The sequence below is a fragment of the Leopardus geoffroyi genome, chromosome E3 (genome assembly GCF_018350155.1).
Source record: "Leopardus geoffroyi isolate Oge1 chromosome E3, O.geoffroyi_Oge1_pat1.0, whole genome shotgun sequence".
Classification (NCBI taxonomy): domain Eukaryota; kingdom Metazoa; phylum Chordata; class Mammalia; order Carnivora; family Felidae; genus Leopardus; species Leopardus geoffroyi.
In genome coordinates, this window is record NC_059340.1 from 29,140,938 (window position 1) to 29,165,334 (window position 24,397).

Sequence of the window (24,397 nt, forward strand, 5' to 3'; positions counted from 1 at the left end):
TCCTTAACTGCCCTGAGCAGGGAAAGTATCTTTAGTCCAAGCTGTTACTTGTATGGCAATACCATCAACCTGGAGCTGTCAGCACAGGACGGACATTTCTTTTTTTTTTTTTTTTTTTTAATTAAAAAAATTTTTTTTCAACGTTTATTCATTTTTGGGACAGAGAGAGACAGAGCATGAACGGGGGAGGGGCAGAGAGAGAGGGAGACACAGAATCGGAAACAGGCTGCAGGCTCTGAGCCATCAGCCCAGAGCCTGACGCGGGGCTCGAACTCACGGACCGCGAGATCGTGACCTGGCTGAAGTCGGACGCTTAACTGACTGCGCCACCCAGGCGCCCCAGGACGGACATTTCTAAGGAGGCCAGCATGCAGGGAGCGGGGGTAAAGTGGGAGTTCTCCCAGGTCTCCCACCGAAGATGTGTTCTCTCCCGGGGGGAGGTCAAGGACGGGCCTGTGTGTAAATCTCCCCTCCTGTCCTCTGACCCAGCATTTGAGCCCAAAATAGAAACCAGGAAGAAATGAAGGCCTCCTGAAGGTCCCAAGACCCAGAATATCTAATCTGACAAACAGATGGAAGCTTTGATTCATTTTTTTTTTCAATTGCTGCTATGCTTCCCTGCACAGATTAGACGCAAAGCCTCCCGGCCTTGTGACCACGTGCCTACTCCTGTCTCCTTCCTTTTTGCTCAATTTAATCACTTAAATAGAACCGGTTGTCCGTGATGGAGGAGATCAAGAAGGAAGCGGGGGAGGGGAGGCACAGCCAGTTAGTCTCCAAGCACCTGACAGCGGGAGGTACAGCCCTTGAGAGCAGGTGGGTGTTGGCAGGTGATGCTGGAGCATCTGGTGTGTGTGTGTGTGTGTGTGTGTGTGTGTGTGTGTGTGTGTGTGTATGTCCGTCCATCCATCCATCCGTCTGTCCAGCTTTGCCCTTGGTAATGGAGAGAACTTTCCCCTCCGTTCTGCAAAGGACACCTCAAATCAAGACTGTTGTCCTCTTGGTTCTAGAAGAGTCCATAGAAGCCACTGGGTCCTATTTCATGAGTCTTTTGATGCAGGTTCTTGCCATCTTTGTGCAGGTTCTGATCCTGGCACACGGCAGGGCAGGGCAGGGGGTGATTCCGAGTCCTCGCCCACCCTCACCTGCCCTTCTGGGCGCTGGGTTCCCTCTGCCCGGAGCTTAGCGCGACCACTCAGCAGTTGGCTCTATTTTTAGTATATGGAGGCTGAAACCAGGGTTTCAGGCACAGGAAGATCAGTAAAGTGTGGGCTTTGCCTGTCCTGGGTCCCATCCCAAGTCCTTCCCAGCGTGTTGTGTCCTTGACCCCACTGGTGACAGCAAAGGTCACCTCCCACTCTGCGCATGACCTGTCCGAGGCAGAGACCTGACCTGACTTGCCTGGGAAGGGAGGGACCTGTGTCACACTCGGCTGGCCTGCCCAGCTGGGGGATGCGTGGGCTTTTGCTTGTTCTGTTTGCATCGCTGTGGGATTCTGGGGGTTACACGGCTCAGCCCGTGCCCCGAGCCGCTTGGTAATTAAGAGGAGGAAGATTAGACACACTTGAGCTCGAGGCCGATGCAGGAGATAGTTTCTAACACGATGGATGGATTAAGAAAATGTGTTGTATCCGTACAACAGACTACGATTCAGCCTTAAGGAAATCCTATCATAGGTGACAACAGGGACGAACCTAGGGGACATTATACTGAGTGAACTAAGCCAGTCACAGAAGGACGAACAATCAGGATGTCACTTACCTGAGGCATCGAAGATAGTCACGCTCAGAATCACTGCGGAAGGGGGGTAGTCAGAGGTGGGGTGTGTTGGCGGGTGCGGCTAAAGAAACCGGCCTGGGTGTCTCCGTCGGTTAAGTGTCTTGATCTTAGTTTGGGTCATGATCCCAGGGTCCTGGGATCGACCCCCACATTGGGCTCTGCCCTGACAGCGTAGAACCTGCTTGGGATTCTCTCTCTTCTTCTCTGTCTGCCCTTCACCCACTCTCTCTCCCTCTCTCTAAAAATAAATGAATGCATTTAAAAAATTAAAAAAACAAAACAAAACTGGGTTTTAGAAAAGTTAAATAACTTAATAAGAAACAGCTGGGTCTTGAAGCCGGGAAGGCTGGCCCTGGGAGCAGTGCTTCTAACTGCTACTCATTTATTCCTTCCAATGATCCTGGGAGACAGAGGCTCTTACCGCATTTCAGAGACCAAGATACTGAGGCTCAGGCGTGCTTGGTCCTGTTGCTGGGATTCAGGCAAGGTCTGGCTGCCTCCAGGGCCAGAGTGACGACCCCTGGATGGTAAGGGGCTGTAGGATATCTGGAGGCTTGAGCAGGAGGTGATGGCTGTGGGCTGGGGCATGTGGGGATGATGCCATGGGCACCATTAACTTTGAGCTCGACAAGCTTTACATGCACAGAAGGAAGAAGTCTAACTTTTCACTTAGGATTTCTTGAGCGCCTACTAGATTGGAAGCCTTTGGCCCAGAGTGAGTAATTTTTTAAAAATGGAGGAGTTAATTTGATACATCTCTCCCCCTTCCTCTCCAACTGCCCTCCCCCCCAAAAAAGAAAAAGAAAATCTCAGTGGCTGGCATTGCTTAAAAAAGCAGCCCCCGGGCCGTCCTGTTAGGTGGGCTGTGGGCCTTGTTTTTGCATAGGCCTCCCTGCTCCCTGTTGTCTCCCAGATGCTGAGGCTGAGAATTGTTGGTCGTTAATCACCTACCTAATGTTCTCCTACCTGGCTTACTTCAGTCCCGTCTGATGTGCTTGGTCCCTGTAAACAGTAGGACTTTCCACCCCTGTTTCAAGCCCCTGGGGTTAGGAACCTGATCCAGAGCGAAGGTGGATGGCCTCTCCTATTGATTGGGTTTCCAAGCCCAAATTCCCGACTTGTGAACCCCCAAAGGATATTTTCCTCGTTCTTACGTCACTGTTCGAGGAAGACCAGGGGGGTAAGGAAAGACCTTCCTTCCAAAGTCAAGCAGGGGATGATGTTTTCTTTTTGGACACTTGGCTCAGTGACCTGAAGGAGTACCCACCCGGGGATGCTGAGAGCAGATGAGGAGCAGCGGCCTCTTGAGTGCCAGAGAGTCCTGGAGGGTGGGAAAAAGATATGTGACTGCTCCGAGTCTTAGAAGGTAGAAAGAAAACACAGCTGGAGCCTACCCTCTGCTGAGCCCTGTGAACTCACTGTTCAGATCTTTTGAATTGACATGGCCTCAAACCTTTCTAGTAACGTGAGGCTATCCATGCAAAGACCTCAAGAGAATATTTAAAAATAAGAAGCATACATGACGTCTTGTGGCTTTTTCTTGCGTTTGTTTGTAACTATCTAGTTGAATTTAAAACATTGGTTTGAATAGGTAACACATGCAGATAGGAAATAGTATATCAGCGTATCGGGAATTTTGCCTTTCACCCCCATTGCTTCTGATTCCCTTCTGTAGAGGAACTGCTCTGGTGTTTCTTTCATAGGCTTCCAGAAATACTTTATACATATACAGGAAGATGCATGTATATTTGTTTTGGTGTACATTCATGTATATGTACAAACACTTTTTTTAATGTTTACTCATTTATTTAGAGAGCGAGCATGAGTGGGGGAAAGGCAGAGAGAGAAAGGGAGAGAACCCCAAGCAGGCTCTGCACTCTGAGTGCAGAGCCCAAAGCAGGGCTTGATCCCACGAACCCTGAGATCACGACCTGAGCCGAGATCAAGAGTCAGACGCTTAAGCGGCTGCGCCACCCAGGCGCCCCTAAACATACTCTTTTTAATGGCAGCATGCCATAATTATGAAGCTAGCCCCCTGATAATGGATATTTAGGTTGTTTTTAGTCTTTCTTCCCATTCAAATCAAGGCTGCAGGAAATTGCATTCCTGGTGGACCGTGTCTGTCTTTAAGGATAGATGTTGCCATGACATGGTATGATAATCTGGCAATGAAGATACGGGTCTCCATCTTTTTATAGACGGAGAAGAAGATGGGGAAGAAGAGACTCAGGGGTCCGGCCACTCCCATGAGTCACACAGGTGATGAATGAGGGCAGAGCTGAGGTTCTCCCCTGGCCCGTGCGGCTCAAAGCCTGTGTTCTTCCCACTTTCCTCCGTTGGTGCTTGTTCCTGCCGCAGGCTGTGGGAGCAGACTCCTGCTCAGAGCTCTGTGGCTGACCATATCAAGTGTCAGGGAAAAACTGAAGTCACTTCCTAATACGGTCACAAGAGGGAAACCCTGGGCCTGTGGCTGGGCCCTGCCGGTGGCATGGGGCCCTGAAATGCTGGCCGGGACACAGGAGGCGGGGCTATTGAAACCTCTGAACTTGACCGGCTGGAGAGGACCTTGGGGGACAGTGAGGAGGCAGAAACACCGCCACCAGCCGGTGAGCCGGGCGGGTCTGGTGAAGGCAACGGAGGTTGAACACTGTCGATCAAACCTCCAGATTCTGCGGCCCGACCACCCTGCCGCGGGCATGCCTGCTCAGCCCTTCCCCTCGGGTCGTCGTGCCCTGGAAAGATTTGCTGCGCCGAACAGAGATTCAGATCTGCCTGGAAGCTCGGGTTAAGTGCTTGCTGGGTGCTTAGCACCAGGAGGTGTCCCAGGCAAACAGGGGGAAAGGGACAGTTTTTCAGAAGCTGGTGATGGATTTGGGAGAGCCACACATTCTTTCTTTCATTCATTGCCTTCAGCAACTATTGCCTGGGGTCTGCCTTGTAGACGGCCCTACGCTGGGTGCTGGAGAAACTGTAATGTGCAGCTTGCGGTCCAGAAGGTGACATTTAGGATGAGCCCTGGAAGAGGAGACGGAAATGGCTCTGGGAAGATGGAGGGGGGTGGGGAACATACCCGAGGTACAGAAGCAGCACCTGTGAAGCTTCCAGGCTGACAAGGGTTTTGTCATCATGAAACCAAGGCAGCATGGTATGGTCACTAACGTTTATTGAGCACCTGCTGTATACCAGGCACTCTGTTAAATGCTTCACGAGCACGCTCTCACAGCAAGCCTTTGAAGGATCTGTTACATACCGTCATCTTGTAGTTGAGGTTAGTAGGCTCAGAGAGGTTAAGAGACTTTCCCAGGGTCACACAGCCAGGAAGTAGCAAAATGAGGGTTCAAACCAAGTCCTCAGTACTCAATTCTGTATCCTTAGCCATTGACCTTTACTGCCTCCAGCTCAAGGGCTTGGTGAGGGTGTGGTCTGGGCTATAAATGAGCGTTGTGGTTGGCAATGGGCACAGCCCAGAAGGATCTGGAGGTGGCATCAGACCTGAAGGAGAGGTAGGACTTGGCTGACGTTCATTCAAACAAGTGATCGTTGACTGGGCACTTAGTTTATGGGAGGCTTCGCACTGGGGACCAGGACACAGATGAGTGGGGGACACAGAGCCCCTGTTCTGGAACAACTGTGCCACCAGCTCAGCAAACATCTCCCGAGCACCTACTGTGTCCCAGCCCAGTGCAAAGCCCCGGGTCACAGAGATGAAGACATCGGGGGTCCCTGCTCCAGGGCAGATTTGTAATCAGCTTACCCCTCAGTCATTTATTGAGCAAGCATTTAGTGAGCACCTACTGTATGCCAAGGCCCAGGCCTGAACTGAAGCAGAGGAAGAGGGTGGTCCCGCCCTCAGGGCACTTGCTCTGGTGGGAGGGGCCTGGAAGATCAGATAGGGAGTCGGGAGTCGGGTGGATGGTGGACTCATCCGTCTCTGTGCGGTCTGGCCCCTGCCCGCCCCTGCAGGAGCCTCACCCCTCACCCTGGCTTGTCCCCTCCTCGATGCTCCAGAAATACCGCAGGCTGCGCGCACACACTCGCCCTGCTGCCTTCTGTGCCTTTGCTACCTCCTGAGCAGGATAAGCCCTTCTTGTCTCCTGAGACCTCCTCCCTGGAGGTTTCTCTGACCGCCCCCAGGGTCGGTTAGGGCCCTGACTTCCTTGCTTCCCTAATCCCCTGGGCTCCATCCTGGTTCTTTGGATGTTATTGTTCAGTGTCCTTGTCCCTGCTCTGATCTGTGGGTTCTTCTGATTTATTTATGTCCAGCATGGTGGAGACCTGTCTAGCACAGACCTGTACACAGTAGGTGCTCAATAAATGGCTGATGGATGTTTCGACAGGCCTGTGCGACCTCATGCCTGCCTTTTTAGGGGATTGGTGAGAACCTGAGAGATTATTCCCTCCTTCCGCCACCAGTCCTGTACCTTTTGAAGATTACTGTCCACCTCGACACCATTGTCCCTTAGCAGACTGAGCGCTGGAGAGACCCTCCTCCAATCAGCTGTAGCCGGGGCTGCAGTCTCTTTGAGGGCAGGACCTTGTGTTCTTCGCCTTCTTTAACCCCAGAGCCTTGCACGGTGTCTAGGACGTGCACACCGAATGAACAAGCAAGTGAATGAACGAACGATGTGTTGTTTCTCTTTCGATAGGATGGGCAGGGGTCGGGTAGCCTCACAGGCGGCGCTCAGGCGTGGGAGTTGGCCAGGCTGGGCTTAGTGCTGTCAGGGTCTCCCTCTGTGACTTTGGTCAAGTTGCTTAACCTCTCTGGTGTTGGCTTTGCCCTGAGGGTCACCCAGAGGTGGACCATTGGCTCTTCCTTGAGTCCCTTCTAGGGGGAATTGGAGGGAGGACGTGCTTGGGGGCTGTTGGAGCCCCGGGCGGCCCTGATGGTATCGTTCGGGAAAGGCAGTTCCTGTGGGGCAGGTCGGAACCTGTGCCCTGAGCTGTGACCTCAGCCCAGGGGGCAGTCTGATGTCCGGTAAAGAACAGCCACAGCGGTGATAGTGCCTCCCGTGTGCGCGCGTGGTGGGGCTTGCGGGGTGCCTCCACCCCCTTTCCCTGTTCTGATTATTTCCAGATGCTCCTGTGCCCTTGGTAGGGCAGGACGACGATTTTGTTTTAATTGTGGTAAAACCCATATAACATACAATTCACCACCGGATCCAGTTTCAAGGGTACAATTCAGTGGCCTTCAGCACATTCGCTGTGTTGTGCGGTTATCACCCCTGTCTCGTTTCGGAACGTTTTTATAACCCCATACCCATGAGCAGTCACCGCCCTCCCCCCGGCCTCGCCCCCGCCCTTCCCAGTCCTTGGAAACCAGGGATCTGTTTCTGTCTCTATGGATTTGCCTGTCCTGGCCATTTCTTATAAATGGAATCATACGCTCTGTGACCTTTGTGGCTTTCATAGTGAGCATACCATTTTCAGGGTCCGCCCATGCCGTACCTTGTGTCAGTACCAATCTTTATATATATATAAAAATTTTTTAAGTTTATTTATTTTGAGGGGTGGGGGAAGAGAGACAGAGAGAGAGAGAGGCAGAGAGAGAGAGAGAGAGGGAGGGGGCAGTGCAGAATCTGCCATGGGTCTTGAACCCACAAACCTGCGAGATCATGACCTGACCCAGAACCAAGAGTCAGATGCTTGACCCACTGAGCCACCCAGGTGCCCCAGTACCAATGCTTTTTAAGGACAGCTGTGTTTGTCCCTGTTTTTTTTTTTTTTTTTTTTTTTTCTACAGATGAGGGAGTACCTTGTTAACTGTGCAGAGCATGAGATCTGGGGAGGAGGTGTCGTGGTCTCTAGGTGCAAATTTCTGGTCGGCTGTGTGTGTGTGACCACCTCCCCAACACTGTTTCTTCATCTGCCGTATGGGTGGCAGGGAAATCACCGTGCGACTGTCACAGGGTAGATGGGAGGCTAAATAGAGAGATGCCCGTGAAGGGCTTAGAGCTCGGTGTATACAGTATACAGTAGGTGCCCAACAGTTGGTGGCTGTGGTCCGAGCCCGTGAGTCTCTGGGAGGTCTGAACCTGGACGATTGGAAAGCACGCAGCTATAAAACAGAAGGCCGGTGGTCCAGAAAGCCAGTCTTGCCCCTTGGTCCTCTTCCCCCATCCCTGTCCTTAACAGGGATGCCAAGGGGTTCCCGTGAGGGCTCTACGCCTCAGTTTCCCCATCTCTAAAACGGCAAGACGAACGCATCCAACAGTTTTGCTGTGAGGATGCGGGGAGAAAATGCACACAGAGCGCTCGGTAAGTGTTCGAACGCAGGCGGTGACGGCTGTCGCTGCTCCCGGACCTGCGGGCTGGGCGGCCGTGTTCTGGATGTCAACTCGGGTTCTCTGTCCGCAGACGTACTCCGGCCTCTTCTGCGTGGTGGTCAACCCCTACAAGCAGCTGCCCATCTACTCGGAGAAGATCGTGGACATGTACAAGGGCAAGAAGAGGCACGAGATGCCACCCCACATCTACGCCATTGCTGACACGGCCTACCGGAGCATGCTGCAGGGTGAGCGGGGGACGGGGACCGGGACGGGGACAGGGACGGGGCTCCTCCCCTCCGGGCCCGCCCGCCTGCATCCTCGCCAAGAATGTGGAGCTTGGCGGGCGGGCGCTGGGCCCCTGGAGCCTTGTGACTGAAAAAGGGAAGGAAGGCAGCTGAACATCTGGGCGCTCGGCTGGGAGGGCGAGAGAGAGCAGGCAGCTTGGGCGAATATGGGCATGGGCCTCCGGGGCGCCTGGCCCCTCTGCTGCCCCCCGGCCCTGCGTCAGGGTGCGGACCGCATGGTGCCCTCACCTCCGAAGGAAGGGGGTGACTGCCAGCCCTGGGGCTGAGCCAGCCTGCCCTCACTTGGAGCCAGCCGAGGCTGGAGTCCTGGGGGATGGTGTGAGAGGTCTTCTCCTCTCCAGCCTCAGTTTCTCCATCTGTAAAAAGGGAGTGATAGGGTCCGTCTTGCAGCTTGTGGAGATTCTAATGCAGGCGTTTCCAGTCTGAAGGCCATTGTTTATTACGTCCATGTTGATGCCTCATTATTATTACTATTCTTAATGAACTTTTAACCGAGGCGAAATACGCAGACAGCAGGGGGTGGCCAGATGTCGTGTCCAGCCTAAAATTGATTTTTGCATAGGTCTGCGGTCCTATAACCACCACTCAGACCAAGATGTGAAAGATTTCCAGAAAGTTCCCTCATGCCTCGACCTAGTCACTACCTCCTTTATAACCCCCCCACCCCCACCCCTCCCCGAGGTAACTGTTATTGTGACTTCTGTCACCTTCAGTTTTGGCTCTTGTTAGACTTCCTAAAAATTATGTCCTTATATTCATATTTTTCTCATAAGCTCCCTTTCTCACAATCTAGTTCCGACTGAACAAGATTTAGTTAAGAGCACAGATTCTAGAATAGGGGCGCCTGCCCCGGCAAATCCCGGCTCTGCCACTCAGTAGCTGTGTGACCTTGAGCAAGCTCCTTAACCTCTCTGTGCCTCTGGTTCCTCATCTGCAAAAGCCAATGACAGTAACTGTGACCTATCTCATAGGCTGATGTGAAGATTAAGTGAACTATTGAACATGCAGGGCTTAGAACAGAGCCTGGTACTTAACCGAAGCTCACTAAGTGAAGGAGCGCCTGGGTGGCTCGGATGGTTAAGCGCCTGACTCTTGATTTCAGCCCAGGTCATGAGTTCACAGTGTATGAGTTTGAGCCCGAGTCGGGTTCCACGCTGCCAGTGGGGAGCCTTCTCGGGATTCTCCCTCTCTCCCTCTCTCTATGCCCCTCGCCTGCTTGTGCTCTCTAAATAAATTAAAACTAAATAAATAAGTAAATAAATAACTCAATAGCTCAGCATAAACTATTCTCATCATCGTGCATAAAACCGGATGTTAGACATTGCAACTATATACGTTTTCTTTGCATGCACATTGAAAAGAATATATAACTATTAAAACTATTATTATTATTCTTTTAAATTTTAGAGCGAGAGAGCATGAGTGGGGGAGAGGGGCAGAGGGAAAAAGAAAGAATTGTAAGCAGTCTCCATGCTCAGCATGGAGCCCGATGTGGGGCTCAATCCCACGACCCTGGGATGAGATCCCATGACCTGAGCTGAAATCAACAGTCAGACTTTTAGTATATGTGCTGCCGAAGCGAGCACAGCAGTCAGACTTTTAACTGACCGAGCCACCCAGGCGCCCCTGTGACTATTAAAATTAAAATCATAATCTGAGGGGCATCTAAAATCACTTTGTTGTGCTTCACGGGTCATGGACTGCATCTACTGTGCATCATGCGAGGCTGGGTATGCCAGAAGCTTGGAAAACAGACATTTGCAGTTGTGGGGCCTCTTCTTAGCCTCTATTTGAATAGCACTTTGGGTCAAGGCACAGACCTCCTTTAACATGAACACACACATTCTCTTTTTTTTTTAAATCTTCACCATCTATGGGATAGGGTCGGTGTTACTACCTCCACTTTCCAACAGAGGCAAACGAAGTTTCTCAAAGTGCTTGGAAACCCAGGCCATGACCCAGGAGGGCTTACTCCAGGAATGCAAGGCTGGTTCCCTCTTCAAAAATCAGTCAATATGACAGTCTAAAGAAGAAAAACCACACCACCATATCCAGCGGTGCGGAAAAAAGCATTTCACAAAACTTAGTATCTATTCACGAGAAAGTATCTCAGCAAACTAGGAAAAGGAGGGACTTTCATCAACCTGGTACAAGGAATGTCCAAAAGATCTATAACATGAGATTTGATAGTGATAGTGACAGGTTGAATCCTTGCCCCCTAAGATGAGTAACAAGGTCAGGGTGTCTCCTCTTACCACCCTTGTTCAGCATCATATGTACTAGAGGTCCTAGCCAGTGTAATAAGGCAAGAAAATGAAACTGGAGCATCTCCAAGTTGTGAGCTTTACCTGTTGGACAACCTTGGTCTTCTTTCAACAAATCCCTTTGCCTCAGCAGGGTCGAGCCCTTGCTTTCCTCCTCGGGTGTTTTGGGGGCATCGTAAAAAGAACAGCACCCATCCCAGTGCCGTTGAGCTTTGGGGAGGGGTGAGAGGATTTTTCATCTTATAAATGGATCTGGTCTTGAGATACAGGAGTTCTCCTGTCTCCTTACGCTTGGGAGAGGGCAGCAGAAAAGGGCTTTGCCAGTCCTAAAGCTGTATATAATTGCTACATGACTATGAGGTGCAAATAGTCCTGAGGTTGTGAATCAGCAGCTAATGGGCTGTATCCAGCCTTCAGATAACTTTGGTTTGGTCCACACAGAGTTTTCAGGATACTTGAAGTAGGTGTCAACTTTTTAAAAAATGTTTATTTTATTTATTTTATGTTTTTTGAGAGAGAGAGGGAGACACATAACTGGATACAGGCTGCAGGCTCTGAGCTGTCAGCAGAGAGCCCAACGCAGGGCTCGAACTCATGAACCGTGAGATCGTGACCTGAGCTGAAGTCAGACACAACCGACTTAGGTTCTTGTGAAAATATCGGAACATCTGCCAACACTGGGCCTGTGTTCCCGCATGTCAGCCATCCGTTTAGAGAGGGCATGAGTTTCCCAGGACTGGGGGCACTCATTTGTGTTCACTGCCCGGCCCTTGGGTCTGACTTTTCAACCTCTGGGATAGCTACCTCCAAGAGTGTTCTGAGTCAGGAATGGAGAACTCCGTTCTGGAAGTTCCTGAAGGCAGGGATCCAGGTGTGCCTTGGAGACACCTCTCAAGCTAGAGGGTCTCAGGTAGAAGTGCCCCCAAGTTACTGACAGAGCAGGTCAAACCCTACAAGTATGACCCAAGCTGGACCACTGCAGACCTGGGGCTGCCATTACCTTCAACAACCAGCAGAGGGAGCCTTGCAAAGATGGCCACATGGACATGTAATCTCGGGTCGTGACGCGATGGTTCCTGGAGTTAGATACGTGTCATTGTTTAGAAAAACAAACAGACAAACAAAAACATTTCTTTGTGGTCTCCCTTGATGGAAAAGTTAACAGTGATGATTCACATACCTTTTTAAGGAAGTTGAACATCACAAAGTTGCAGCATTCATGGCATTTGGGGGTGCTTTGGGTTGCAAAAAACCCCCACGTAGCAACCAATTAAAGCGGCTTAAACAATAGGAGTTTATTATCTCACATAACAAGAAGAGAACAGGTGGACGATTTCAGGGTTAGTTAATCCAGCAGCTCAAAAACAGACCTCTCTGGGATTTTCTTGGCTTCTCCCTCATGGTTACAAGATGGCAGCCATAGCTCCAGATATCATGTCTTCATGTGATGGTAGCGGAACGCATGAAGGACGTGGAAGGCTAGGTTCTTTTTTCCATGTCTCTTTTTTTTTTACCCGGGAGAAAAATCTTTTCCAGGAATTCCTCAGCAGGCATCCCCTTACCTCTCATTAATTAAAACTTGGTCACATGCCGACCTCTAAACCCAGGGTTGGCAAACAGGACCGGGACCTTCATAATTGGTTCAGACTATTCCTGGCTCTTTCCTGGAGCTGAGGGAGCTCCCACAAGCCCATTTTTTTTCTGAATACTGGAATGAAATGAAATTCCATTAGCGAAGGGGAAGGGAAACTCACAGGTAAGCACTGCCACAGTGCTCTTAAAATACATGTGTGTAAGTTTAAAAAAAGAAAACCTTTAATATTGTATGTTCATTCTAGAAAAAATAAAAACATATACTTAAGCTAATGAGAATATACCAGCACCCATAATTCTTTACCCAGAGGTCACCACCATTAACCTTTGGTATGCAGCCTTTCGTGTGGTAACTGAGCTGAAAGTCTTGAAATGAAGGGAGTTTTGAGTGTCTGAAAATAACTGATTCCAGAAAAAAAAAGTCACTTAAAACAGGGACCAAAGTTTCACTGGAAGGGGTGGGGGGGAGACGTTTTGACTGGGCTGGGGCAATGACATTGCAAATTGTAAATTTATTTTATCTGCATACGATAGGAGTTTGGCTCTAATTGGAACTAGGTGCCAATTCTTACATTGAGTATAAAATTAAGGGCTGATTTTTTTTTTTAATTTTTTTTTTCAACGTTTATTTATTTTTGGGACAGAGAGAGACAGAGCATGAACGGGGGAGGGGCAGAGAGAGAGGGAGACACAGAATCGGAAACAGGCTCCAGGCTCCGAGCCATCAGCCCAGAGCCCGACGCGGGGCTCGAACTCACGGACCGCGAGATCGTGACCTGGCTGAAGTCGGACGCTTAACCGACTGCGCCACCCAGGCGCCCCAGGGCTGATTTTTTTTTTAATGTTTATTTATTTTTGAGAGAGAGAGAGAGAGAGAGCAGGGAAGGGGCAGAGAGAGAGGGAGACAAAGGATCCGAAGTGGGCTTTGTGCTGACAGTAGACAGCCCAATGCAGGGTTGGAACTCACGAACTGTGAGATCATGACCTGAGCTGAAGTCGGACACTTAACGGACTGAGCCCACCCAGGCAGCCCAGGTTGATATTTTTTAACCTTTTTTTTTTTCTTTTTGGACAAAATCACGTGAGAGCATATTGCAGCATTCCTCACGTCGTGTTTGATCTCTGCAGCACCAGCTAAAGAGGATAATTTTTGCAGACTTATTAGAGTTTTCCCAAGGGTTCTTTTGTTTCGTTGTTCTTAAAATACTACCATGTTAAAAAAAAAAAAAAAGAAAAGAAAAAAAAATACTACCATGTTGTCGTTCGAGGTGACTCTGTGGTCACAATTTAGTTGTGAACGGACGTGACTTCCTTCGTGGCCTTTCCGAGCTCATTGACCTCGCGACACATTGCACCTTCAGGGAAATTGTCTGTTGTGCATGGCTGCTGCTTTGTTGTGTGTGTGTGTGTGTGTGTGGATGATGGTGGGTGCTGACATCCAGTCATCGGCAAGATAAAGCTGCTGAGTTGGATAAGAGGCAGTGATGGGGACCAGAGAGGGCTGCTTCAGTGGGGTCTGGTTTCCTAAGTGGTGAACTCATCGAAGAATATTTCTGTGTCGGGATCATTTGGCTTCTGCAGACAACCTCCCGACTGTGGGGCACAGTAATACTCGATGACGGGGATCCCCATGTCAATACATTCCATTCCCTGCGGGCTCTACATTTTGACACAAAATCACATAGTGAGATGGAAAATGACTTAGAAGCGTTGGCACATTTTAACCCCCAAGGGAAATCCATTAACTGTGAGCACGCCCATCCGTAAAAGATAAACTATTGAGTGTAAATGTTAATCAGCAGTTGCTACTTAGGCATTCATTTTGGCATTACCTGGTCCTTTCTGGAAAACTGGCAATGATAGACCCCAATGAAACAGATCATGGGAAAAAAGTGGAAGCTTTGGGGAAAAAACCTTCTTCTCTCTAAAGGGGAAATTTGGTTTTTGCAAAGGAAGGTGTAGGCCCAGTTTGTGACTCTGTTGATGAATATTGCTGTCCCAGTCTGTAAGGTCATTCGGCCGGGAGCCACAATGAGCTTTCTGTCTTTTATTTTTGGTTTGTTTTAATGTTTATTTACTTTTGAGAGACAGAGAGAGACAGAGAATGAGCAGGGGAGGAGCAGAGAGAGAGGGAGAAACAGAATCAGAAGCAGGCTCCAGGCTCCGAGCTGTCAGCACAGAGCCCGGACGCGGGGCTTGAACCCACGAACCGTGAGATCATGACCAGAGCCAAAATTGGACGCTTAACCGCCTGAGCCACCCAGGAGCCCCGAGCTTTCTGTCTTGTTGGAGACATAAAGCAAGCAACTGTGGCTTCCCCCTCCACAAGGTTTTTGTAGAACAAGATGGGGTGTGAAGAGGTGGGTTGGGATGGATAACGCATGTGGTGAATGTAGAATGTAATCTTTGAATGTGTTACATGAGTGATCCCTTAAGTTCCTGAGGACCCATCAACTGCCTAAGAGGCAGACTGTATCCTTGTCTGCCTACTCATTTCTGTATCTCCAGCATACCTACTGGTGCCCAGCATATAGAAGCTGCTCAGTTAATACTTGTTGATAATTAATGGATGTACTTAATCACTAACTCTTCCCCAGATTCTCCTTTCTAAATGTGCTAATCCCCCTTCACTATGTCTAGATATGTGTTGGGGACCCTACTTACAGCTTCTCCTTGAAGGTGGTTGCAACTGGAGACTTCTGAGCTGCCCTGGCTACCCTCCATGACTGGTAGCTGACATCCGAGACCTTCCTAACCATGCTTGGAGTTCACTTCACTGCTCTCTTGGTGGATTCCTTGGCCCTGGTTTCATGCCTTCCTCTTCCTTGATTTGCTGTGCTGTTTAAACGGAGCACCTTTTCTAGTACCTTCTCAAGAAAGGATGTGTATGAGGCAGATTGAGATCCTGCATATCTCATCTGAAGACTTGATACTTCTCTAATATGTGACGGCTAGTTTAGCTGGGTTTAAAATTTCAAGCAACAAATAGTTTTCTTTCAGAATTTTGAAGGCATCGCTTCACAGTCTTCTAGCTTGTGTCATTTTTGAGAAGATAAAAGCCAATTGGATTCTTCATCGTTCGTTTGTGACCAATTTATTCCCCTCCTTCTCTGGAGGCTTTTAGACCCTTCTTTATCCCCCTGTTCATGATGATGGGATTTGTCATGGATCTGTTTTCACCCATTGTGCTGGAGACTTCATGGACCCTCTTAATCTGTAAACTCATGGCCTTAAGTTCTGGGACATTTTCGTGAATTACTTCCTTGATGATTTATTTCTTCTCTGTATTCGCTGTTCTGCTTCTCTAGAAGTTTTCTCATGTCCAGAATTGAACTCTGGCACTATCCCCTTTTCATCTTCTTATCCTTTTCTGGACACTTTCCTCAACTTTGTCTTACAAACCTTCCATTAAATTTTAATTTCTGTTTATGTGTGTGTGTGTGTGTGTGTGTGTGTGTGTGTGTGTGTGTGTGTGTAATTTCTAAGAACTCTATTTTGTTTCCTGAATATTTCTTTCTTATAGCATGTTTTCCCCATGTGCTGTGATGTCCTTTTCCTTGGAGGATTCGTCTCCATGTTGAGTCTGTTACCTCCAGGATGGTTCTTTTCCTATTGACTTATTTCCATTTCTGTCTGACATATTAATAGCTTTCTTCAGAAGTTTGCTGATTCTTGGCTATCCGTGCATCAGGGATGCATCAGTGCATGGGCACCACAGCAGTGATGGGCGCTCTGAACTTGCACGAATAGCTTGCTGGGGATGAGCTTGGCTATTCCCTGGGGCACTTCTAGCTGCTCTTTGCATCTTTCCTGGGGCTGATCAGATTTTTCAGGGAAGATTTGTGTTGTCTTCTGCCTGGAGGGTCAAGATCTGTCCACAGTCATTTTGGTTGCTTGTGTGTGTGTGTGTGTGTGTGTGTGTGAGAGAGAGAGAGAGAGAGCGCGCACGGGTGCGAGCAAGTAAGAGGGGGAGGGGCAGTAGGGGGAGAGAGAGAATCCCAAGCGGGCTCCGTGCCAACAGCAGAGCTCAACATGGGGCTCAATCCTATGAACCGTGAGATCATGACTTGAGCCAAAATCAAGAGTCAGATGCTTAACCCACTGAGCCGCCCAGGCGCCCCTGTGTACCAGTATTTTGGAACTCTAGTTAAGAGGCTAAGGGCTTCAAACTGTGGAGTGAAACTTGCACGTTTCCCTTTCCACATGGTCCCTGGTGCACCCCGGGCCAGGGACTCTCTGTTTAATGCTCTCCAGAGAATAAGATCTGCCCCTTTGTGTGGGCTGTGGGAAGGGCAGCCATTTGGCTGCAGGGAGTGTGGAAGGTATCTGGCTTTTCCAGCAGCTTCTCAAGCCGACGTTGAGCTCATCCTCGTGTTTATAAGTGCTCCGTCACCCATCCTTCCAGAGACCCCCTGGTGCAGCTGGTTACTGAGGTTTGGCCAGTGGAGGGGGCGAGGGAGGATGCACAGGGGATTCTGGGATGAAATCACATTTCTTCCAGTCTTCTCCATTGTCAGCTCACGCTTCTTCCCTGGGACTGCCATCACTCATCCTGTTTTCTGGCTTCCCAGATTTCATTGCTATTTACTCTCTCTTCTCCGGTTCATTTCACCCGCTCCACATGTGTTTGAAAAATCCCTGTAGTGTCATTTCACTCAGGTTTGGGGAGGAAGGAGCCTAAATGCATGTGTTCAACCCACTCTCCTTCAATGGAAACTCTCTCAAACCCTCTTTTCCAAAGTGGTGATAAGGATAATAGTGGATTTTTATTGTGTGCTTGCCCTATGCTTTCTGGGAATATTCTCTATCAATGCTTACCCCAAACCTACAAGGCGGACAGGATCAGATTAAGATCTTTAAAATGAAACCTTGGGGTGCCTGGGTGGCTCAGTTGGTTGAGCATCCAACTTCAGCTCAGGTGGTGATCTCCCAGTTCGTGAGTTCGAGCCCCACATCAGGCTCACTGCTGTCACCCCAGAGCCTGCTTCAGATCCTTTGTGTCCCTCTCTCTGTGTCCCTCCCTTGCTTGCACTGTCTCTCTCAAAGTAGATAAACATTAAAAAAAAAAATAAAACCAAGCCTTGAAACTATTATAGTGCCCACATATGTAATCTAGAATACAAGCAATACTAAATTGTAAAGCCGGGAAGGCCAACAAAGTTTTTATGTTTCACCATAACATTTTCCTTGCTGGTTTTCATGAAACAGCAAAGACTATGCCCTTCCAAAATTTTTCATTATTTTTCCCTTCATTCCTTCCCTTGTGTGCATGTGCACATGGGCCTGTGGTTATGTGAGTTGTCAGATGATCCAACATGGAAAGCAGGTGCTAATATTAAATTTTTTTTAATGTTTATTTATTTTTGAGAGAGAGAGGGGGAATGAATGAGCGGAGGAGGGGTAGAGAGAGGGAGACACAGAATCCGAAGCAAGCTCCAGGCTCTGAGCTGTTAGCACAGAGCCTGAGGCAGGTCTCGAGCCCACAAATCGTGAGATCATGACCTGAGCTGAAGTCAGACGCTTAACCGACTGAGCCACCCAGGTGCCCCAAGCGGGTGTCATTATTAGCCTCCTTTTATAGCTGGGGAAACTGAGGCTCAGAGAGGAGAAGAACTTGCCAAAAGTCCCAAACATGTCAGAGCTGGATTTGAACTTGGGTTTATCTGACGCCCAAGCTGAAGGCTCGCCTGGTCAGTGGGGGGCTCCAGCTGCTGCATTGAGCCCCTGAATGTACCCCCATGGAAGGTTGTTTGCTCCTAGACGATCTGTCTTATTACAGGTCAGGGTGTTGAAGCCCGGGCTGCCTAGGACAGTTTGTTGACTGGGGCAAATTAACATGATACATGTGGGGAAAACACCACCCTTGACGTAGCACTTTGGGTCTCCCGCCTCCCCTGCAGTGGTTTGCAGGTGGGGGTAGGGGGGAAGATGGTGGAGGGCGCATAGGATTTCATTCTGATGTGCTGAGTACAGCCCTCAGGATGTGTTACCCCGTGCAACATCGCGTCTGGACGCGTTCTGTCCTCGTGTAATTAGCACCAAACGGCCACTCTCGGGATTAGAAAAGAAACAACAGCCAGCTGGCCTCTGTCAGCTCAAACCCTCTTTAAGCTGGAGAGCCTTCTGGGAAGTGGGGTGACCTAACCTCTAGGCTCTCTTGCTTTGCAAGTTCCCACACTCAGTCGCCTCGCTCTGTCCGTGGTTGGCGGGCCCTGGGGGGTGGGGGGCAGCTCAGGGTCACCAACACCCCCCCCCCCAAGGGCTGCTCTGTGAACTTGGCAGAGAGAGGAAGGGCACCCATGTCCCCTCCACCCCCCGCCCCTGCCCCGGCTCACTGCTCTGTAAAGCCTGCACGGCTCGGCCCTCTCCAGCACCACGCAGGGCAGCACCCTCCCGCAGAACAGCCTCCCCGTTAGACAAAAAGGAGACTCAGCGTACCAGGTGACTTGGCCCTCGAGCCCTTGTGCAGCTGGAGACGTCACCCTCTGCCACCCTCAAAACATTGGCTTTCCCTCGGCGGTGGTGTGGTACCAGAGTGCCGTTGCCCCCGTTTAACAGACCAGGAAACTGAGGCCCCAGGAGGCTAAGGGACTAGCTTGGGCCTTCCCATTAGAAAGGGCCGGACCTGGCCTAATACCCCGTCCTCTTGGGACAGAATCACTGCCGTCTAGACGCCTTGGCAGGCTCACTGTTTTGGATGACGTTGATGATGGCCCTGGTGACGAGCCTAGCGAGCGCTGCGTTCTCCGACGTGCCGTGGGTTAATTGTCAGCTTTGTGCATCCAGTCTGACATCACTGTTTCCATATCCTTGAAGGGTATGGATTTTTATCCCTCTTCTCCTCAAAAGAACAGTGTCTTGCCCAAGAGGCGGGACCAGGAAGTCAGGTCAAGTCGTTTTGCTCCAGAGACCGTGTTCCTACAACGCGCCCCCAGAGAGGGGACCGGATGCGTGGTCTTCGGCCTCTTGGAGATTTTGTCGCGGCTCTGTGTCTGGCCTGGCAGGGCGGTGGGGGGTGGCTCCATCTGCCTGACTCGGTCCTCACTGACACGCCGTGACCAATCAAGGTCGGTGCTGAGTTGTCATGGGCAGTTCACGTTCTTTGCCAGGAAATGAGGAAGCATAGAGGATCGTCCGATGAGCCTTTTAGGGACCGCCCTGTGGTGTCTTACACGGAGGGGAGAGAGCTAGGGAGAGTTTGTTTATTTTTTAACAAGCAGTAAATACTGAGTTGAAGGAGCAGGCATGCTCAAGGGACTTGGGGAGCTCTGGCTGATAATCGCTGATGAGAAACGCACGCTCCGGCCTCCTCCTCCCTCTCTGTCCTCCCAACCCCAGAGGAAATCCCTGGTCGCCTTTGATTCAACAGTGTTAACCGAGGCCCCGCTGTGGGGGGGTGGGCTGGTGAGGGGCGTGGGCACAGTCTACTCCGTGGGGACAGACAAGGGGAGGGAGAAGGCAGGTATTCATCAAATCATTGCGCAAACACACGTGCTATGTAAGGGACTTCCAGGGGGACGCCTGGGTGGCTCAGTCGTTTAAGCCTCCGACTCTCGATCTCAGCTCCGGTTGTGATCTTGCGGTTTGTGGGATCGAGCCTTGTGCTGGGCTCTGTGCTGACCGTGAAAATATCGGTCTTCCTGCGTCCCACCCGCCAACTGGCCACGTCTGCTGTTAAAGATGCCAGAGCCTGCTTCGGATTCTGTGTCTCCCTCTCTCTCTCTGTCCTTCCCCTGCTCACCCTCTGTCTCTCTCTCAAAATAAATAAAGATGAAAAATTTTCTTTTTAAAAAAAAAAATTTTTTTTTAACGTTTATTTATTTTTGAGACAGAGAGAGACAGAGCATGAACGGGGGAGGGGCAGAGAGAGGGAGACACAGAATCTGAAACAGGCTCCAGGCTCGGAGCTGTCAGCACAGAGCCCGATGCGGGGCTCGAACTCACAGACCGCTAGATCATGACCTGAGCTGAAGCCAGACGCTTAACCGACTGAGCCACCCAGGCGCCCCAAGATGAAAAATTTTCTTAAAAAATTAAAAAAGAAAAGATGCCAGACCTGGGGCGCCTGTGTGGCTCAGTCAGTTAAGCATCTGGCTCTTGATTCCGGCTCTGGTCGTGATCTCACAGTGGGTGGGTTCAAGCCCCACGTCAGGCTCTGCCCTGGCATTGAGGATTCCCTCCCTCTCTCCCCTTTTCTCTGCTCCCCCCTGCTCGCTTCCTCTCTGTCAAAATAAGTAAACAAACAAAAAGATGCCAGAGCTTTGGGTAGGTCTGGAAAATTCCTGCTGGGTCCTGCATGAACCCTCAGAGTATGTCTCTTCCCACCCAGAATCTCTTGCTGCCCACTCTGCTGGGGGAGAAGATGGCAGATCAAGACCAGAGAAAGAGAAGGGCCCTGACCTCCAGGGTGGTGGGTTCGGGCATCAGCTCCTGAGCTGGGTTCAAATCCCTGTTCTGCCAATGCACCCACTCCTTTGTGCCCCAGTTTCCTCTCTTGCCCCGTGAGGCTAATCACTGTGCCCACCCCAGTTGTTGCAAGGGTTCACAAGTGCATGGGGAACACGGTGCCCGTTCTCAGCAGGTGCAGCACAACCGCCTTCACACGTGGCACTAGGGGGGCTACTTCTCTTCCGCACACGGTGGGGCCTGCGTCCTCCCTTCTTGACTGGCTGCGGTGAGAGGCGGCGGGGTGGGTAGTGGTGACCCTAAGGGACACGCGCTTGGCCGCTGCCCTCTCGCTGGGTCCCACAGCAGCCTGGCATGGGAAGGAAAAGAAGCAGTGAGCCTGGGTCTGTTTTCTCCTTTTATGGTCAGCCTGCAGGCCTCTGGCTTCCCAGCCATAAACCACGAGCTTGTGTTTGGGATCGGGCCGAAATAGCTGGTCTGTGGGGGGGCTGGGCGTCCCCTGAGAATCTTCAGGCCAGCTTCAGGGGAGGGACCGCTGGAGCCCGTCATCTGGTCGGAAATCTCACTCGCAGACTTGCATGCCCAAGGCCGGCCCCGAGGGTGGGGGAAGGAGGGGAGGGAGGGGTGTGCAGGGGTGCGTGTGAGATGAGGGGAACGCCGGGTCTCTGGGCTGAGCGACCTTGGCATGCCAGCCCCGGCCCTGCAGATCTCTGCTCCCGGACGGTGTCCTTTCCATCTCTGACCTACTGTGGCCCAGGCCTCGTGCTTGAGATGCTCTGCTTTTTTGGTGTCTCCTCCTGGGGAAACGCTACACGTCTTTCTCCAGGTAGCGCAGAATCGCTTCAGCTGAGAAGTCTGGTTGGCTCTCAGGCAGCGGCCAAGCTAGTTGTCTTACACAGTATTTTGGGCAAATACCCATCGTAGGATCTGCTCGCTTTATGTATTTATTTATTTTTTAATGTTTTAAATGTGTACTCATTTTTTGAGAGAGAGAAACAGAGTGTGAGCAGGGGAGGGGCAGAGAGAGAGGGAGACACAGAATCCGAAGCAGGCTCCAGGCTCCGAGCCATCAGCCCAGAGCCCGACGCGGGGTCTGAACTCGTGAACCGTGAGATCATGACCTGAACCAAAGTCAGACGCTTAACCGACTGAGCCACCCAGGTGCCCGCAGCATTTCCTCACTTCCTGAAGTCATTGCTCTACCCATCTGACTCCCACGCTGGATCATCAGTCTCTCAAAAGCACACCGAGTTGGTCTTAGTGAACTTGAGTCGGGGGTCAGGACTTGTTTGCCAAGGGGTTATGTGAACACAGACATAAGTGTTTCCCGTTGCTTCGGACTCAACTGCCTTAGAGAGAGCGAGATGCCAATCAGTTAGCATTTCTTGAGTACCTCCTATGTGTCCGGCGTTGTTCCAGGCCCCCCGAATCAGGACCAGCCCTTGACCTCCAGCAGCTCACAGGCTAGTAGGAGAAGCGAGAAAAGCAGTTTTGAAACCTCCGAAAAATGAATAGCTCTGTTGAAGGAGTCCGATCTCGTAATTCAGAGATGGTGTAAAATTAACATAGTGTTTTTAAAAAGGTTTATTGTGGTATGCTTTATTTATTTTTAAAACGTTTATTTATATTGAGAGAGAGAGAGAGCATGTGTGTATGGACTCATGTGAACGTGAGCAGGGGAGGGGCAGAGAGAGAGGGAGAGGGAGGGAGAGAGTCCCAAGCAGGCTTCAAGCTGTCAGCGCGGAGCCCAACTCGGGGCTCCGTCCCATGAACCGTAAGATCTTGACCTGAGCTGAAATCAAGAGTCGGACGCTTAACCAACTGAGCCGCCCAGGTGCCCCACAGCACCATCTAATTTTATATTTCTCTGCCTCGTCTACTGTCTGTGTCTCTAGATTTGCCTGTTCTGGAAATATCCTATCTGTGGAATGAATGAGACACTCTGTGGTCCTGTGTGCCTGGCTTCTTGCCCTGAGCGTCATGGCTTCCTTCAGGCTTTATCACGTTGTGTCCAGTGTCAGGGCTTTATTTCTTCTTTATGGCTGAGCGATACTCCATTGTATGGATGCACCGCATTTTGGGTATCCATTTAGCAGTCGACAGATGTCTTTATTGTCTCTACTTTGGGGCTATTATAAATAATATAAAGTAGCATAAGTTTTACTAAGGCGGAAGAGAAGAATTCTGCCTGTTACATGGCCCATTACTATTCCAGATAATCTGTACCCTTCCCCGCTAAGAAGTATTGAGGTTGAAGCAATGATCACAGTGAAATTAAGTGCTACAGCGGAGGGAACTTTTGGACTGTCACAGCCAGGGCCACCACTAGGCCATGTGGTGCCCTTATAGAAATAGAAAAAGGCACCCCTTTCTCAAGGCGCTTTTCCTTCATCTGCTGCCACATTGTTTTAATAAATATACAAATCTATAATGACCAGTGTGAATGGTTCCCCTTAGAGTTATGCAGTGTACAACTTGAACCACTGCCCCTGGCAGCCCCAGACGGGACAGGCAGTTGAAAGGCCTCCAACTGAAGCGCAGGGAGGTATAGTGTCAGAGAAAATCATAGAGGAGGTGACTTTCAAGGTGCCATTTCAAGAATGGATTGGGGTGTGTACCCCAAAGAATTGAAAACGAGCCCTCGAGTGAAAATTTGTGCTTGGATGTTCAGAGCGGTACTATTTACAACAGCTCAAAGGTAGAAACAACCCAAATGCCCATCAACGGATGAATGGATGCACAAAACATGCTCTACTCGTACAGCGGAATGTTATTCAGTCCTGAGAAGGAATGGGATTCCGATATATATCACAACAGGGGTGAACTTCGCAAACGTCGTGCTAAATGAAAGAAGCCAGACACAGGGGACTCCATACTGTACCGTTGTATTTACGTGAAGTGACTACCAGCAGGTGTGGGAGGTATGGCGTGAAGGGTGCCTCCTGAATGGGTAGGGGCTTTATTTGGGGCTAGTTTTGGAACTAGATGTGCGCAATGCTGCGAATGGACCACAGGCCCCCGAATCATTCGCTTCATTCGGTTAATTGTGTGTTATGTGAATTTCACCTCAATGGGAAAAAGAAGAAGAAAGAGAACAGATCAGGCAGGAAGAGGGAGGCGTGAGCAGAAGAAGCAGGGAGTGCAGAGCTCGGAGGGGACCCTGCTCCCTGCGTTCAGAGGGCTCTGCTCTGTTGTGTCAGATACAAGCCCAGGCTCAGGAAGGAGGCGGGACGAGCCAGGAAGTCACGGGTCGGTACGCAGTGCCCGTTTCAAGCCCTCTTGGTGCCCGTAGCAGTCGCTCTATCAGCTTCCCACGCTTGGAGGCCGTGTGTTTCCGATGGGAATGTCTCCGGCCAGAGGTCCCCGGCAGCCCCCAGCGTGGAGCCTCCCTGGAAGCTTCTAAGCCTTCCCCTAGGACCTGCTGCCTCTCTCCTGGGGACTTTGTGGGGGAAAGGCCCCAGGACGGGCATCTGACCCTATAAATCTCCCAGGGCTGCCGGGAAAGTCTGCCTTTTCCCCTGAAGCAGATGCATCGAGATAGCCCCTCTGTCAGTCGCAGAATCGTTCCTGAAAATAGTGGAGGTTGTGCGGGCCAGCCCCAGGGCGGTCTCTCCCTGCCTGGCTCTGATCACAGGCTTCTTGGTTCCTTTCCTCCATGCCTGCTTCCTCAGTCTGTGTTTCATGGATTTCTTACTTTGCTCTGTTCCCCGGGCAGATTCTCCTCCTGGGGGGAAGTTGGAGGCACAGACATCCGTATTCCCTGATTGCAGAACAAGGAGCCCGT

General features: G+C 50.5%; 1 protein-coding gene across 4 annotated transcripts in view; it reads left to right on the forward strand.

Moving 5' to 3' along the window:
* Nucleotides 1–24,397, forward strand: part of MYH11 (myosin heavy chain 11) — a 126,192-nt gene that overhangs the window by 19,184 nt on the left and 82,611 nt on the right. For all 4 annotated transcript variants that reach the window (XM_045461423.1, XM_045461424.1, XM_045461425.1 and 1 more), the window contains exon 3: nucleotides 8,134–8,290. In XM_045461423.1, coding sequence (XP_045317379.1) covers nucleotides 8,134–8,290 — 157 coding nt within the window. The remainder of the gene's footprint in view (nucleotides 1–8,133; nucleotides 8,291–24,397) is intronic.